Genomic DNA, 15,035 nt, shown 5'->3' with positions numbered 1-15,035 from the left:
CTCTCAAAGGCCACAGAGAAATAAAGTTGTCCCCTAAATGTCCTTTGCAGGTTCTTGATACAACAGGGGGAAAATGTGGAGAGACAGGGTTTGAAATCCCAGCAGGATACAGAGATGGGATCTGGGCTGTGGATGCATGGGGGGGTTCAGAGCATCCAGCCCTGGCATCCCAGGCCTGGAGATGGATCCCAAACACACTTCTTGATCCACCCCAACAAAACCAAACCAAGCTATCCATGAAAAAAAATCACTTTGTGACTCTCTTTTGGTCCCAAAGAAAACTTTGAGCATCACTTTTCCCCATCCCTTCCCCCAGCTGGACGGGCTGCTGAGGTTCCTGCTAAGGGCACAATGATCTTTCCAAGAGAAAATACTTTAAAAATGAAAAAGGGTGGACTTGGATTGACACAATCTGTGGGCAAGAGGCTTCTGAAAGACCCCGAAGAACCGTTTAGAAGCACATCTGAGCTCAGCTTGAGGGATCCAAGCAAAACTGAGATGCCCCAAGAACGTGGGTGTGAGATTCTTGGAAGGGCAGAAGAAAGGGAAGATTTTCCCAGGGTGTAGAGTGTGCAAAAGTGTTCAGGCACAATGCAAACTGTAAGAAAAGTGCCTGCTCTGACCAACATGGCTTCAGAAGGATGGAGCCCAGCACTTAACCTGCAGCAAAGCAGGGACCACAGCATCTTGCATATCCTCCTCCCCTGCCCCTTGGCCTGGTGGCTGGGTCTCCACAACAGCACTGCTGGACACAAACATGGCTTTACCTTTGGTTGACTTTTGCATCCAAAGCATTTTCAGGTCTGTTGTCAACGGGAGGAGAGATAATTAAATATAATACATGGTTTAAAGCATTAAATTCCTGTCCTGGGGTCTCCTGCCCTCCTTCTCCATCTCATTTCTCTGCCCTCTGGGTTGCCTTGCTCAAGCTCAGATTTCCAAGTTTTTTCCACTTTTCTAAGATGGGATAATTTCCAAACCCTTCTGGTTCAGAGTGGTCTCCAAACCTGTCCCACTTTGAGACCCCATTTTCTGTTCTCACCAAGATTCCATCCACCATCCCTCTCCTCCAGGGGCCTCCACAATGTTTCCATGTATTATACTGGAATTATGCCACCTTCTTGACAGTTAATGAGGAACCAGAGGGTAACAACTCCCCCATAATTACCCAAGGCCTGAAACCTAAGCCAGACACGTGTTCATTCCATGACTCCACAACACCTGAAGGTGTCATCAGCAGTGCCATGGCTTGGCAATTCCCACAGGACACTTGTCAGCCACCAATTACTGTGACCTCCAAAAGCCCTGGCTGGGTGATTTATTCCTGCCCTGCGCTTCTGAAGATTCCCAAGAAAATCAAATTCCCTACCCTGAACCACGGAATAATTTCACCTTATGATCTTAGAAAGAGAGTATGAAAGAAATCTGGCCTTCACTGCTCCATTTTGCTCACCACCATGACCTCTCCCACAAACGCAGGCTCACGCCTGCCCATTTACCCCCCCAAGAGTAAGCTGCAAGAAAATATCCGCCAGCTAAGGGTGTCCTAGAAGCAGGAAAACCTTAGCTGTCATTCTCCTTGAGAAGTTCGAGGCGTGGGCAGCTGGAAGCAGGCAGCTGCCAGCACTGGGACGTGGCTCTGTGGCTCTGAGAAGGCTTCACTGCCTGGGGGCTGCCCAGCCCATGTCACTGAAAGGTCCTTCACCCGTGGCCGACCTGGGGGGAGGACCGCAGGGTGTGCAGAGGTCAGAATCGGTGTCTGATTCCCCCTCTGCAATGTAGGGTCTGATTTTGGCCACGGCTGCATAGCAACCGTTGTTAAGGATGTCCAAATTCTCTTTGGACTGGGAGATGCTGAAGCCGCTGAACGAGCGCTCCAGTTCCTCGTGGTCGACGGAGGGGATGGAGATGGAGGTGTCGCTGTCTCTCATGGCACTCTCGTGGGGTTTGGTTGTAATGTCTTCATTCCTCAGGTATTCCGAGCTGGCCCGGTGCCCCCCGCCGTAGGCTGACAAGGAACGCTCGTGGGAAGGGGGAGGTGGGATCCTGACCAAGGATCCGGGGTCTCCGACGGGGGAGGATCCGTGGCTCTGCCGCTGGCAGGAGGTGGAGGGTGGGCAGGCGTTGGGTGGTGGGGCAGAGAAGTTTTTCTGCCCCATGGAGCTGGTGGACCTGATGATCTTGATGATGCAGCCGTTCTTGTCGATGTGCTCCCTGCTGTCTTCGGGGCTGTGGTAGGGTGGGGCTGGGTCTGGTTCCTTGGACCCAAAATAAGCCTCTGTCTCCGTGGGTGGGATGCCCATCCGCTGCATGTAAATGTTGACCAGGAAATCCAGCTTCTTCTCCATGGACTGAACCTGCAAAACACCACAGGCCCGGTGCTACACGCTGCACGTTGGCTGAAGAAGATAAAAATCCTGAGTAAAAGCAATTTCCAACCCGCTCAGAAAAAAGTGTGGGCCTGGGCTTCAGAGGTGAAGCCTGCCCTGACCTACACCAAACTGAAACTTTTAGTAAATAGGTAATCATCCTATACTGAAAAAAACAATTTTCCAGGTCTGCAGCTACAGCGTGTCAAACATGTCTGCTGTGGTGGCAAAAAAACCAAGGTGCCACTTTCAAAAATAATGTAGATTTTTGGTAGACTCACCAAAAAAAGAAGCCTTTATGTCACAGACTCCAAGGCTTTGGAAAGGAGTACTTAGGCTTCTAAGACATTTAGTGCCCTTTCACTGAGAGCACTAAACATCCACTTTGTTTCTTTTCCAAAACATTCTTAGCTCTTGTGGTTGGTTTTTTTTTTTCCAAGTGGGGAAGAAATGTCCCACTGGGGAAAAATAATTCAGGAAACACCCCCCAACAATGCTTGCAGGACCCTCTGGTGAGACTCCCCACTTGACCCCATATACCTGTTTCTCAACTTTTCCAAGCCTGCCCATCATGCTGGGATCTTCAGGCATCTCCCCCTCTGCCGGCCCTTTGGTCCGATCCTTGTCGGTCATGGAAGATCCTCTCCCAACGATCTGGTCAACTCTACCAGGATCAGAAAATTCCCACCCCCGGAAAAGGACCTGGAGTCAGTTGGAGGCAGCAGGAGAGGAGGGCTCCGAGGTGGGGAGGGACAAAGCAGCAGCCTCTCTCCCAACTAACCCTCCAAATGACTCACAGACACGCAGTGGCACTGAAGTGTTAGTGCAAAATTCAGAGCGGTTTTGGGTTTTTTTCTTTTTTTTTTTTTAGTTTGAAATTATCCATTTCTGTTTACATGGGTCAAACCTGGCACATTATGCAGGATAAATTTACCCACAGCAAAGAATCTCTTTTCACTCTCTCGCTTCCAAATCGTTTCACTCCTCATTTGGCCCCTGAAATTGGTTTTGTTTTTTTTTTTTGGGGGAGGGGGAAAGATCAAATTTTCTCTCTAAGATGTGTCAGAGGGATTTTTTTTTTTTTCCCCAGTCTTTGCAGCACTTCCCTCGATGCAAATGAGTGGAGTGGAATCCTCACAAGCACAAACCCCCTGCCCTGCGAGGCAGGCAAAGAGGTTGAGTGATAATTATTTTCCTGGGATTACATCCAGGTAGAATTTGGTGTTACCACATCAAATTGTCTTCACCTCAATGCCATAGTGTTTCACACCTCTGTGGTGAGATGGTTTCTATTAGCAGGGCTCCAAGGTGGTAAGAGCCAAAAGCTAAAGCTACTGGGCAGGCTGCTTAGAAGGATTTTTTTTTCAATTTTTATTCATTTTTCACATTTGCAACTCTTCCTTCCCAGGCCAGGAACCCCTGGGCTGATCCACAGCTCTGTCTGCAGAGGAAGGAGGAAGGCAGAGCCAGTTTGGAAGCTTGGAGTCAATTTTGAGGCATTAAATTATAAATTTTCTAGAGAGCAAACTCTGGAACTTCTGGATCCCTCAAAAGTCAGGGGATTAACTCAGGTTTGGAATAACCAGTTCATAACCTAATTCTACACCAGGCAAACTTTACTCCTGCATAATGCATCAAACAGAAGGGCAGCAGGGGGGGGAAAAGAAGGGTTAATCCATCTGCCTGAAACCAAGTTGGGGGATCTTGAGCAGAAAACTCAAAATGCTCCTTACGCAGTTCTGCCGTGTGGGTCCATGCACCAGGAGGAGGAAAAGGAAGGAGCTGAACACAGACAGACAGGGGAAAATGAACAGAACAAAAACCAAGGAAAGGAATGAGACATGAAGTGATTTCCAACACAAGAGCCATCTCTTTTTTGGGGGTTTGACAGGGACTTGGTGCACACGTTGGTTGTGGACATTAAGGGACAGATACTGGTGGGGATGGAGCAGTGGGGTTCCCTTGGCTTCTATTAGAGCAACAGCAGCTTACAGCACCAGAAAGTCTGGCTCAAGGAGATGAAGGGGATGTGCACATCATACCAAAGACAGAAAAAATGAGCCAACAATTATTTTGGAGCTGCTCTTGGATCCCAGAAGATGCTTCACTGGGGCAGGGATGCGACAGAGGACTGACCTGTTTAAAATTTATATTTGATCCTTTGCTTAGCACAGGAGTACCAAGGAGCACCAAGTGCTGCAATTCCAAGCATGAGGAATACACGTGCCTTATTTCTCTCTTGTAATGGGAGAGGCAAAATATTGACATGTACAGGAAACTGCAGTGACTGACACGACAGACAGCACAGGAAATCCTAAGACAAGGTTGCTACCATGTAAGAAAAGAGGTATGAAATTGGGCTACCTTGGGCTACCTTGGTTTGGAATCACAAGTCAAGGTGTAGTACAGCCCCTGTATGAACTCCTTCCCTGTCTGCACAAGCAAATAGCCTGGTGAAACCACGAGCATGTGGTGCAAACTCTAAATGCTGCCGAATATTGCAGAAGGCTGAGAACAGAGTGATTTGTCCTCGTGTCCCATCTACAACAGCACTAAGACTGAAATGGGTCCATTGATGGAACTGAGGTGTCCTTCAACAGATGCTGAGTAGAGAAGGGAGGGCAGGACAGATTGGAACATAGAGAGGAAAAGAGAGTCTTGTACAACCCTATTTCTAACCTGTGGAAATCATGGAAGGGCTGCTGTGCTCTCTTTCATGTCCTTCAGACAAGAACTATGCAATAAATGAACTTCACATGCCCCCTGTGAAGCACAAGAAGCCAGCTGGCCCTTCACAGGTGGAGTGATCACCAATAATACACAGAGCACTGACTTCCTCCATCACCTTCAGGCTGGAGGGGTGACCCTGATGTGGTTTCAAAGCAGGTCTGTGAGCCCACCACACGAAGAAGCCTTCAGGAGCTCTTGCCTCTATACCATTGATACTCCAGGAGAATTCCTGCTCGATTCATTCCCTTCATGTCTACATTTAAACAGAGTTCTGACTCCTGAGGTGGTCACCTTCCCCAGCTCTGAGAAACCAGAGAGCCAGATCTCACCTTGGAGAGAGGCAGGGTCTGCCCAGAGGACACTGTGATGGGCAGCTGTGGACTTCAGGGCAGAGAGGGGAGAAGGTGAACCAAGTCCTGCTCCTCTTGATGGCAGAAACCAGGCTCAAGGTTTCAGTTTTTCCCCAACCCTTTGCTTCCCATGGCAGAAATTAGATCAAGGAAGAATGTTCCTCAGCAAAGCACAGAGATTTAGTTTGTGCCTCATCTGATACAAGAAAGCTTCCAACTCCCCTGTGCCTCTCTGAGCACCACAAAGAGCAAAAGGTCATTTTAACCATTATAAGAGAGCTTGGGCTTTTGTCCAGATGGGGCAGCAAAGTCCAAAAGGTGAAGAAGACAAAACTCATTCCACGTCTGCAAGCAGAAGGGGATGGATGGGCTATGTCCCTACAACATGGATTTTCTGAGATGCCAAATCACTTCTGCTGCACATCCCATGGGAAGCCTCGTGCCTTCCCAACACTCATCTGGGCTGTGTCCAACACACATGTGCAGAGCAAAGAAATCAGATGAGGCTTTGGAAGAGTCAGCCCTGGGTTTTTCCCTTGGTGGCAGAAGAGGATTCAGGAGATTTTTTTTTTTTTTTTTTTTTTTTAAGGCTGCGTGAGAAATTGTGCCACCTCCTGTCCTCCACAGGCTCTGCTGGGGCTTAGATTGGGAGGGAGGGAAAGGGGGTTGCTCTTTCGAGTGAGTTTTGGTATCTTTTCTGCTTCCTAATGATACAAAAAAAAAAAAAAAAAAAAAAAAAAAATGCAAAGTCTTGCATCAGCCACAGTGCAGGTTTTCTCATGCTTCGTTATGCTTCATGCTAACAGTGCATGCAAAGAGGTGTAATATGTCACCCTCAGGCCAGAAGCAGACACCAAAAAGGTCAAACAGCTCAAATGAGATAAAAATGAAGTGTTTGGGAATATATATTCAATTCTGGTCTTTTTTCCTTTAAGTTTTTTTTGTTTGTTTGTTTGTTTTTTTTGTTACACAATCCAGGCATTGAAGCCAAACCCCCTTCATCCATGTCACAGGACTGGCTACTTACCTCCTCATTTGGCAATAAAATTTGCACTACAGACATTTTAATCAGTAGCTTTTGTCTAAAAAAATTATAGCTGCACCTCCCCTATGGTAAATCAGCTGATGAGGGGAACTGAATCCAAATTGTCTGTGTGGACAGCAGGGAGCAAACACCTTCAGCCAAACCACAGCCATGGACCAGAAGCTTGGGGCTTCTGGAAAATTCTTATATCTATTTTAATCTTTGAGCTAGTTGAGTAGGAAAAGGTGAGCTGACATTCCTCTAGTGAAGATTACTCAGAGCAGCTTAAATAAAAATCAAGAGATTTGTCATGTATTAGATCCCAGGGAGGGCAAGTATATTTAGGAAAAAAAAAATATACATATTTGAGGTGAAGCTTACTGCATTTAAAAATCACCTACTATTTGTGCAGGGAAAATGATTTTCTGGCAAATATTTTCACCTGCCCTGGGTTTCAGTGGTCTCAATATAAGATGAAATGAGAGCTCAGCTCATGGCCCTGCTGCCTGGCCCTGAGAATGCCCTAAAATGGGCAATTCACTGAAAATACTTTCCTCATATCAGCTTCAGGTGGAGTTTTATCTAAGGAGAGAATCTTGCTGGTGACTGTAGGATGGGTTTGACTCCTGCTCTTCTTTTGCCCTGCAAAACCAGGATTTTTTTTTCTAATTTTTTTTTTTTCTAAGTCCTGTGGTTATAATACTTGAACACATTTTTTTTCCTCTGTGGTCAGAGTTGCATCAGCTAAAAAAAAACCCCAAAAAGAGCCCTGTGCTCATCAGGTGTGAAACACTTCATTCTTACTTTGCCCACTGAAATTAACTCATTTCACAGTGCCAAGAGCTGCAACCAGGCCCCTTCACTCAGGTGTGGAGTGTCCCATCATTTGGAAAGCAGATGGATGCATTGGCATTGGCTTTTTGGGTAAATATTTCACCTTTTACATTTGAAGTGACTCTTAGAAAAGACAAGATTTAGCAAAAGAAACCATTTTGCTTTCTAACACCTGGAAGAAGACTGCAAATAGAAATGACTCCAGCTGGAGAAACTGATGGTTGTTGATGATTGTATGAACATTTTTTTTTTATTTTTTTTTTGTCCCTTTGGCTTGCCTGGTATGAAAATTCACTACTACAAATAAATCAGAGCATACCCAGAGTAGCATCCCTTGTGTGCCACGATTTAGCAAGCTGCATTGCTCAGGGATAAATGCCGTCGTATAACTGGCATGAAAGGGGTTTGACATTAAGCAAATGAGTTAAAGAAAAGAAAAAAAATCCAAAGAAAGCAGCATTTTTGGTGAATCCTAACCTAGGCGAGTACTGGGGAGACTCTTTGGAAGAATACATGGGTCCTTTGGTTGGATACTTCTTATGCCGGGGAGTTGAAGGGGGCGGGGGACCCACAATCATATCTATCCTGGCAAAGTAAATAAGAAAAAAGACACCAGCAAAAATGCATAATGAAGCAACACATAAAGTAGGTCAGAAGAAAGTTGCAGAAAGAACCAACTGAAAAACAGAATGACAGAGAGAGAGAGAGAGAGAATTTGAACACATATTCTGCTGGAAACCGAAGGCGCCCTCCTGCCACCTGGATGTGGGGAAAATCCCCAGAGTCTTACCCAGCCCGGGGTAAAATTTGGAGATTTGCACCACTAAACATCATTAGGAGATCCCCCTCCCAACCCCAGGTAGAACAGGCAACATGCTTTTACCCTCTGGAATATATTTGTATATTTGTAGTAACTTCCCACTGAGGTGGTCGGGTATGAAAAAAAAAAAAACCCAACACGTTTATTCTCCTTTCAGTTCCAGTGCTAGATAACACATCCTCAGCTAGTTCAGAAAAGCATGAGCTGTTGGAGTCAGCTGTGGGATTGTGTAACTCAATGAATGGGAGACATCCATGGTTGGCAAGGTGTCAGGATGAGACACGAGACAGTGTGAAGACAACACTGAAAAGAGCACATTGCAGACAGGGGGAGAGAGACATTAATGATTCAGGAGGAAAGTGCATGTAAACACCCCAGAAATTGGTTAAAAAGCCACTTGAAGCCATCAGAGCCCTGGCTCTGGGAGGTCACAAGTGGCTCTGCTGAGCTGAGCTGGCAGGGACAACCCAAGGGAAATGAAATTTCTGTTCTCTGAGTGCCCCAGGACAACCTCCCCAGGCTCCACCACGTGTCCCCCATCCTCTGCACTTCCAGCACCCACTGCTCATGTCCCAGCATTGGCTGTGGCCACCCCAGAGCCACACACCATGGCTCCAGGGTGCTCCTTTGCAGCTGCACTGGCCAGGGAGCACCCATGGGACCTCTTGATGTCCATCTGGCTATGAGGATGGATGGCCCCAAAGGCTCCTCTCACCATCATTGGTCTCCTGCTTGGTGGGGACAGTGAAAGCAGTGATGCTGCTTGGTAGCTCTGGATCCCAAATCCAGGCATTGCAAACTTTTAAAGCAGCTCCTGGTCCTCCTGACTTCCCTGGTTCTCCTTCCCTTCCCTTTCAGGCTATTAAGGTCAGGAAATATAAATCCCCTCCTCTTTCTCTTCCCCCTCCAGCTTCAGCTCCATATCATGGATTTACAATCCCTTGGTGGGGGCGAGAGCCTCAAAGGGAAGAAATTCTCCAGGATATTTTTGTCTCCTTTGCAAGGGAGAATTTACCTTCTGGCTGCATGTCTGGGAATGGGAAAGGCAGAGTGTGCAGTAATGCTGAGAAAGTTCCCCCTGCTGCTTGAGCATCAGAACCAGAGTTTAAATGGTCTCTGAGAGCTTAATGGGAGAAGGAAGATTCCTGTTTTTTACCTAAGACAATTCCCTATTTCATGGCTAGTGTTCAGATTAGTTTGCACACTCAATACCTTCAGTTTTTTGGTTTTTTTTTTCACCTCTACACCAAGATGGGTTTGAAATTAAAGGAAAACTCCTATGGCTTCCAGAAGAAGCTGGGCAGCCACAGCCACTGAAGCTCAAATACTTTAATTCTTCAAAAGTATAACCAAATGGTAAATGATTTTGACTGGAGATAGCCTATGGTCAGGCCAAGCCTTGCCTTCAGTCTGGGTGTCCTTTGAGCTCAGCAGAACTGGGGCTGCTTCTCCTGAGCCAACACTGCTGGGGGGTGCTGGGGGTTCAGGGTCTGATTTTCCATGTGGGGCATCAGGGATAAGGGAGGAATCAGACAAAAAAGTTTAGCTCAGATCCCTGTCTCAGGGGACTGAACCTATCTGGGGTGACCATAGCAGAAAATGAAATTTTAAACGTTCTTTTCAGTTCCATCTGGCTCTTTTCAACACTTTTTTCCCCTGTTCAAACTAACACACCTCCCCCCAGAATCTGAGCTTGCCTCATCCCACCTCCTCAGACTTTTGGCAACTGGAGGAAGGATTCCTCCCTATCCCAACTCAGCATCCTCACTGCCCCTCTGCCTAGAGCAGCAGGGTGACACCCAGATTTTGGATCCCTGCCCAAAAGGTCCCAAATCAGCCACGTTCCCCTCAAGACTGAGGCACCAAACCTCTGCTATCCTACCAGAAAAAAGCACAAGGATCCAAACCTGCCTCACCTATGGGATAGAATGGCAGAAACTGCCAAGAGTAAAGCCTAGAGGAGGATGAGCCATGTTTTATGTGTGTTTTATATCCTGGGGTGGGCAGTAAGGCAGTTTTAGGGCCATAACACCACTGTCTGCAGTCCCTGCCCTGGACCTGGTGGGTTCCAGCCACAAGCATCAAGATTTTCTCCTTGAGGCTCTCAGGAAGAAGAAGTTGTACCTGCAATGGAAAGCATCTCCCTCCTGGCAATACCTCCACAATGAGCAAATAAGAGTAAAGTAAAACAAAAAAAACAAACAATGAAGCAAAGAGAGGGGTCTCTTGCCTGGCCTGAAGGTTTTTAATCCGGGAGAGCATGTCCAGGTGGCCAGCTGAGTACTGCTCAATGACATCCATCACGTCGTAGGGCCGAAGGCTCTCCTTAAACTTCCGCTTGGAGACAAGAAACCTCATAATGCTGCAGGAGAGGGAGAGGAAAAGCCAAATAAAACCCCCGAGCTGCAGCCTGACCTGCTTAGCTGCAGATAAAAACCACCGCAGGGAGCTGCTGCTTTGGGAGGAAAAATGGAAGAAATCCCAACCCTGGGAGTTTGGGGGAAGATGCGGCAAGAGGAGAAGGGAAAGGGATGGGGGGGGCTGACCCCGTCTGCAACGTGAGGTCCCCGATGTCCCTTGGACTACACAAGTGTCCTCTCTGCTCTGCTTTTAGAAATGTCAGCATTAAATCTCTCGAGGTGGTGGGAAGGCTGGTTTGGATGCAGCCCTGCAGGGGATTTTGCCTCTTCCTCTGTTTATTCCTGTGCTCAGCAAAAATCGCCCTTTCTGGCAGCATTTTCTGCAAAGGAGGGCAGGCCACCCAGGGGAAAAACAGCCTGCAGCACAGACATTTCAACATTTGCCACCTCTTGCTTGGACTTAAACCTTTTTTTTTTTTTTTTTTCTCGTATTATTTATTTTCCTGGGCTGCTTTCCCCCTCTCCCTTTCTTACCACACTGCCCTGATGCTGACTTTCAGCCCCGGTGTCAAATCCTCGGTCACAAACTCGCAGTTGCAGCTTTTGTTATCATCAGGAATGTCTTCTCCTGGCAGGCTTGCTTCTAGGTTTGGGAGAGGGAGGAAGCAAGACAAGCAGTTAATCATTCCCCATCCTGCTGCCCCATAAGGAAATGGGGGCTCAGATGGCCAAGAGGAACCTGGGGAAGCAGCCCCAGAGGAGTCTGCTGAGCACCCCAGTGGGAGCATTTCCCAAGACATGTTAAGGAGACACCCAGCAATGCCAACTGCAGCTCTCATCCATCAGTAGATGCCTGACCCTTCTTTCCCCAGCCCTATAAAAATAGATTATGGTGGGAATCAGTAGAACCTGATTCTTTACCTGTGCCAGGGGAGGTTTAGGTTGGACATTAGAAAGAATTTCTTTCTGGAGAGGGTGCTCAGCCATTGGAATGGGCTGCCCAGGGAAGGGGTGGATTCTCCATCCCTGGAGCTATTTCAAAAGAGCCTGGATGTGGCACTCAGTGCCATGGGCTGGGAACCACGGGGGGAGTGGAGCAAGGGTTGGACTTGATGAGCTCTGAGGTCCCTTCCAACCCAGCCCATTCTAGGATTCTATGATTATACTCCTGTAGCCAAGCTAAATGGGAAGGAGACTTAGCTGAGCACCATCACCTGCAGCTCTGCCCTTCTTTGGCGGAAAGGGCAAGATTTTAGGGCCAGATTTGGGGTCTGGCAGGATGCCCCAAGCCCTCACCTTCTGAGTTTTGCCTGGAGGCTCCTCCCTTGATGCGGAAAGCTTGGCGGGCTCGGCTGCGGTCCCCAAAGCTCCAGCTCTTGGGCACTTTGCTTGGACTGTCCTCGATGCTCTGATCAGCACTGGGGGATCTCCGGATGCCCTGAGCCTGTGGAGAGCCTTTCCCTTTGGTGCCAGCACCGCGGGGACTGGAGAAGACACGATCTTTCAAACTGACCTTCTGACTGTTCAGAGAAACACGTTGAAACAAAGACAAAAAGGAGACAGCAGGAGGAGTCATTCTGGAAACCACGCAGTCCTTCCCCACCAGCCATTAGAAACCAAGAGCACTTCCAAGCAGCAGCAGTGAGATGTGATTTTGCTGTTGGGTTTGGGGTTTGGTTTTGGTTTTATATGTATTTTTCCAGTTTTTTTTTTTTTTTTTTTTTTGTCTTTAAAGAAAGCACTGTAGAAATGTTTTCCGCCAGAATGAGTGAAATGGGGATGATCCTTGAGAGAGAAAATAATGAGGACTTTGAACAGAAGCCCCTCGTGGGATGCCAGGGCTGGTGGGACAGAATGACAATAAACAATGAGCTCATGAGTCCTTAAATCACTGATCGGCTCCGATCACAAGGGAGGAAGCTTTTCTTTCACATCTGCCTTCCAAAACCCTACATCTAGTAAGAAAACCCCAATAAAAAAAGCACTTTTATCTGAAACTTTTACCTGTCTTGGAAACACTTGGCTGCTGGTGCTCACACCTGCCTTTCCCTTCATTCTGCTCCTCCATTTTCCCTCCTAGAACATGATTTCCCTTTTTTAGAGCTTCCAGAGTTCCCCTTTTACCAGTCATATATGGAAATACTCAAATGCTAACACTCAAATGTGCAAATCCTTGCTAACCTATATAAAAAAAATCAACCTAAAGCTGGCTAATATCCACCTGCAATCTGCTCTGGGCATCATAAACATGCAAAGCAAAATTTCCCAGCTTCAGATGCACCATTTTATTGCTGTTCTATTAAATCCCATTTCTTTCAGACCTTGCAATAAAAGTTTGATAAGAAGCTCCCTCCAGAAACTGAGAGGATCTCGCTGAGATATTTTTAAAACCTTGAAGTTTGTAACCCAAAAAAGCTTCCCCCCCAAAAAAAAGGATCAATTTTCACCGGAAAATTGCAAACCCAAAACATTTTGTGATCTTTATGAAAGGGCAAACGTCACAGAGACAGCACTGGGGAAGCCCAACTGCAAACAGATTTATGTAATTTGACATTTTCTGAACAGCAATTGGTGATGAAGGGTTAAAACAACCAGTGCCAGGCACTTGCAGAAGTAGCTGATATTTAAAGGCAAATATTTATATGCAAATATAATATTTAGAGGCAGATCAAAACAGAGTAAAACCCAAGATGCAATTCCCAGTACTTTGTACCACTGCAGCAGCCACTTCTTGCTTTGCTGCCAGGGCTTGGACTCAATTTCCAGGGAGAACACAGCAGGGATTTTGATTTCCACATCAGATTTCCAGGTTACCAACCAAAGACCTGGGTTTGTTGGGGTTTTATTTTGTTTTTTTTTCTGTCTCTATGCAACACCACCTCAAAACTCAGAGCCAAACAATCCTCTGTTGCCTTCAAAACTGGCACGAGGTTCTCCAAGGAGGATTTAACTGCAGATATTTGAAGCCAAGCAAACCCCAGCACCCTCCTCCCAGCCTGGCCAAGTTTGGCACAGAAAGGCAGAAGATGCGACTGGAAGGCAGAGAGGGAGCAGATTTGTTGAGTAAGAAGGTGCTATTTTTACAAAGTCACTTTCCATGGTGAGACACTGAAGGCTGACAGGGAGGGAAAGGTGCTGAGCCTGCATTTCCCACGGTGCTGGGAGGCATCACTGCCCCCACACAACCCTGGGAAGGGGGGGAGCAGCTCCTGGGCTGCCCAGCAGGGTTATCCCAGGCCAGGGGCTGAGCAGCAATTTCACACTGAAAGAAAATAAAACTTGCTCCTGATCCAAGTTAGAAAAAGGAGGATTAATCCTATTAATGATGCTTTTTTTTTTTTTTTTTTTTCAATTTAGATGAGGAGTGGAGATGTCACTTCCAGCTTGCTGCCCACCTGCAGGGTCTGTCTGAAAGCCATGGGACCTGCAGGTGTTCAGCAGGGCTGAAAATCAGATCTGAGGTAGAAATCCAGCCAGGAAGCCAGGAACAAGCAGGCACCTCAATACCTTTCTGGGTGTAAGCCCTCATCACTAATGCTACCAACATCATTGTACAGAATGAGTCAAATATTCAAAAGCAACTCTCCTTCTTGGCTTAGAAACCAGACTGAAATTCTGTTTGACATTTAATCCCAAACAGACCAATTGGATTTTTTTTTTTTTTAGTTGGTTCTACAGAACAATATTCTTGGCATCAAATGCATCTCAGGGCTACTAATACTTTGAACTACCAGGTCATTTTTAAATATGAATCAGTACCAGTTGTCAGAATTCAAAGCAATTTCTCATCCTCTGGTGCATTGCTCCCATCACCCCTCTTGGCAGCAAAAGCACTTGCCTACCCCTGAGTCAAGCAGAGCCTTCTCTTTGGGGCCTCTTTTCCATTCCCACAATAAATCTGCCACAAAGAATTGCACAAATCACAAAAGAAAGCGTTGAACTCATTGAGGAAAACAAGAAAAGATTTTCAAGCCTGGTAGCATAAGGTGCAACACTTCTGCCTATTAAAAAAAATCACTTAAAAATCTGATAAACCATTAAAATCTGGGTGGGTTTTGTTCCCAAGTGAAAAAAAAAACCCAGCACTTGATAAAATTTCTTTGTTTGAACAGAGATGACACGAGACAACGTGAACAATTAATCACATTTTGCTTTCTGCCATGCAATTCTCTCCTTGGGAATGACACCTGGAATCACATGCAAGGAGAATCCCTGCAGAGGAGGAGGATGCTGGGGTCTCCAGGAGCTGGCAGAAGAGGGTCCAAAAGAAATAAAGACATACAGAGAGATAGATGTTGTCAGCTAATCCAAGATCATGTTCTTATCCAACCAGAAAGCCATGCAGGGTGATGCAGGGTGTCTCAGAGGGGTGGTCCTGAGATGCCACTCAAGCAGATGGCAGAGGAGCCTCAGCTGGGTGGGAAGTGGCCACGGTGGTGACATGGATGTGACAAAAGCAGTGATCCAGCCACACACCAGCACAGGAGATGAAGCTGATGACACACCATGGTGATGGGTAAGAGCATCCTGAGCACAGCACAGGCACCC

At 46.8% G+C, this 15,035-nt stretch overlaps 1 protein-coding gene across 1 annotated transcript in view; it reads right to left on the bottom strand.

The window, feature by feature from the left end:
* Positions 1–1,012: 1,012 nt before the first annotated feature.
* Positions 1,013–15,035, bottom strand: part of KCNQ2 (potassium voltage-gated channel subfamily Q member 2) — a 64,920-nt gene continuing 50,897 nt past the window's right edge. Inside the window, exons 12-17 of the mRNA XM_071759930.1 lie at positions 11,784–12,007; positions 11,022–11,130; positions 10,358–10,489; positions 7,785–7,892; positions 2,910–3,033; positions 1,013–2,357 (exon numbers count right to left, since the gene is read on the bottom strand). Of these exons, the coding sequence (XP_071616031.1) occupies positions 1,659–2,357; positions 2,910–3,033; positions 7,785–7,892; positions 10,358–10,489; positions 11,022–11,130; positions 11,784–12,007 (1,396 nt within the window). The 3' untranslated portion in view covers positions 1,013–1,658. The remainder of the gene's footprint in view (positions 2,358–2,909; positions 3,034–7,784; positions 7,893–10,357; positions 10,490–11,021; positions 11,131–11,783; positions 12,008–15,035) is intronic.

This window comes from Heliangelus exortis, chromosome 16, assembly GCF_036169615.1.
Source record: "Heliangelus exortis chromosome 16, bHelExo1.hap1, whole genome shotgun sequence".
NCBI lineage: Eukaryota > Metazoa > Chordata > Aves > Apodiformes > Trochilidae > Heliangelus > Heliangelus exortis.
The sequence above is the reverse complement of the archived record's forward strand: the minus strand, read 5'-3'. Positions and strand labels throughout refer to the sequence as shown.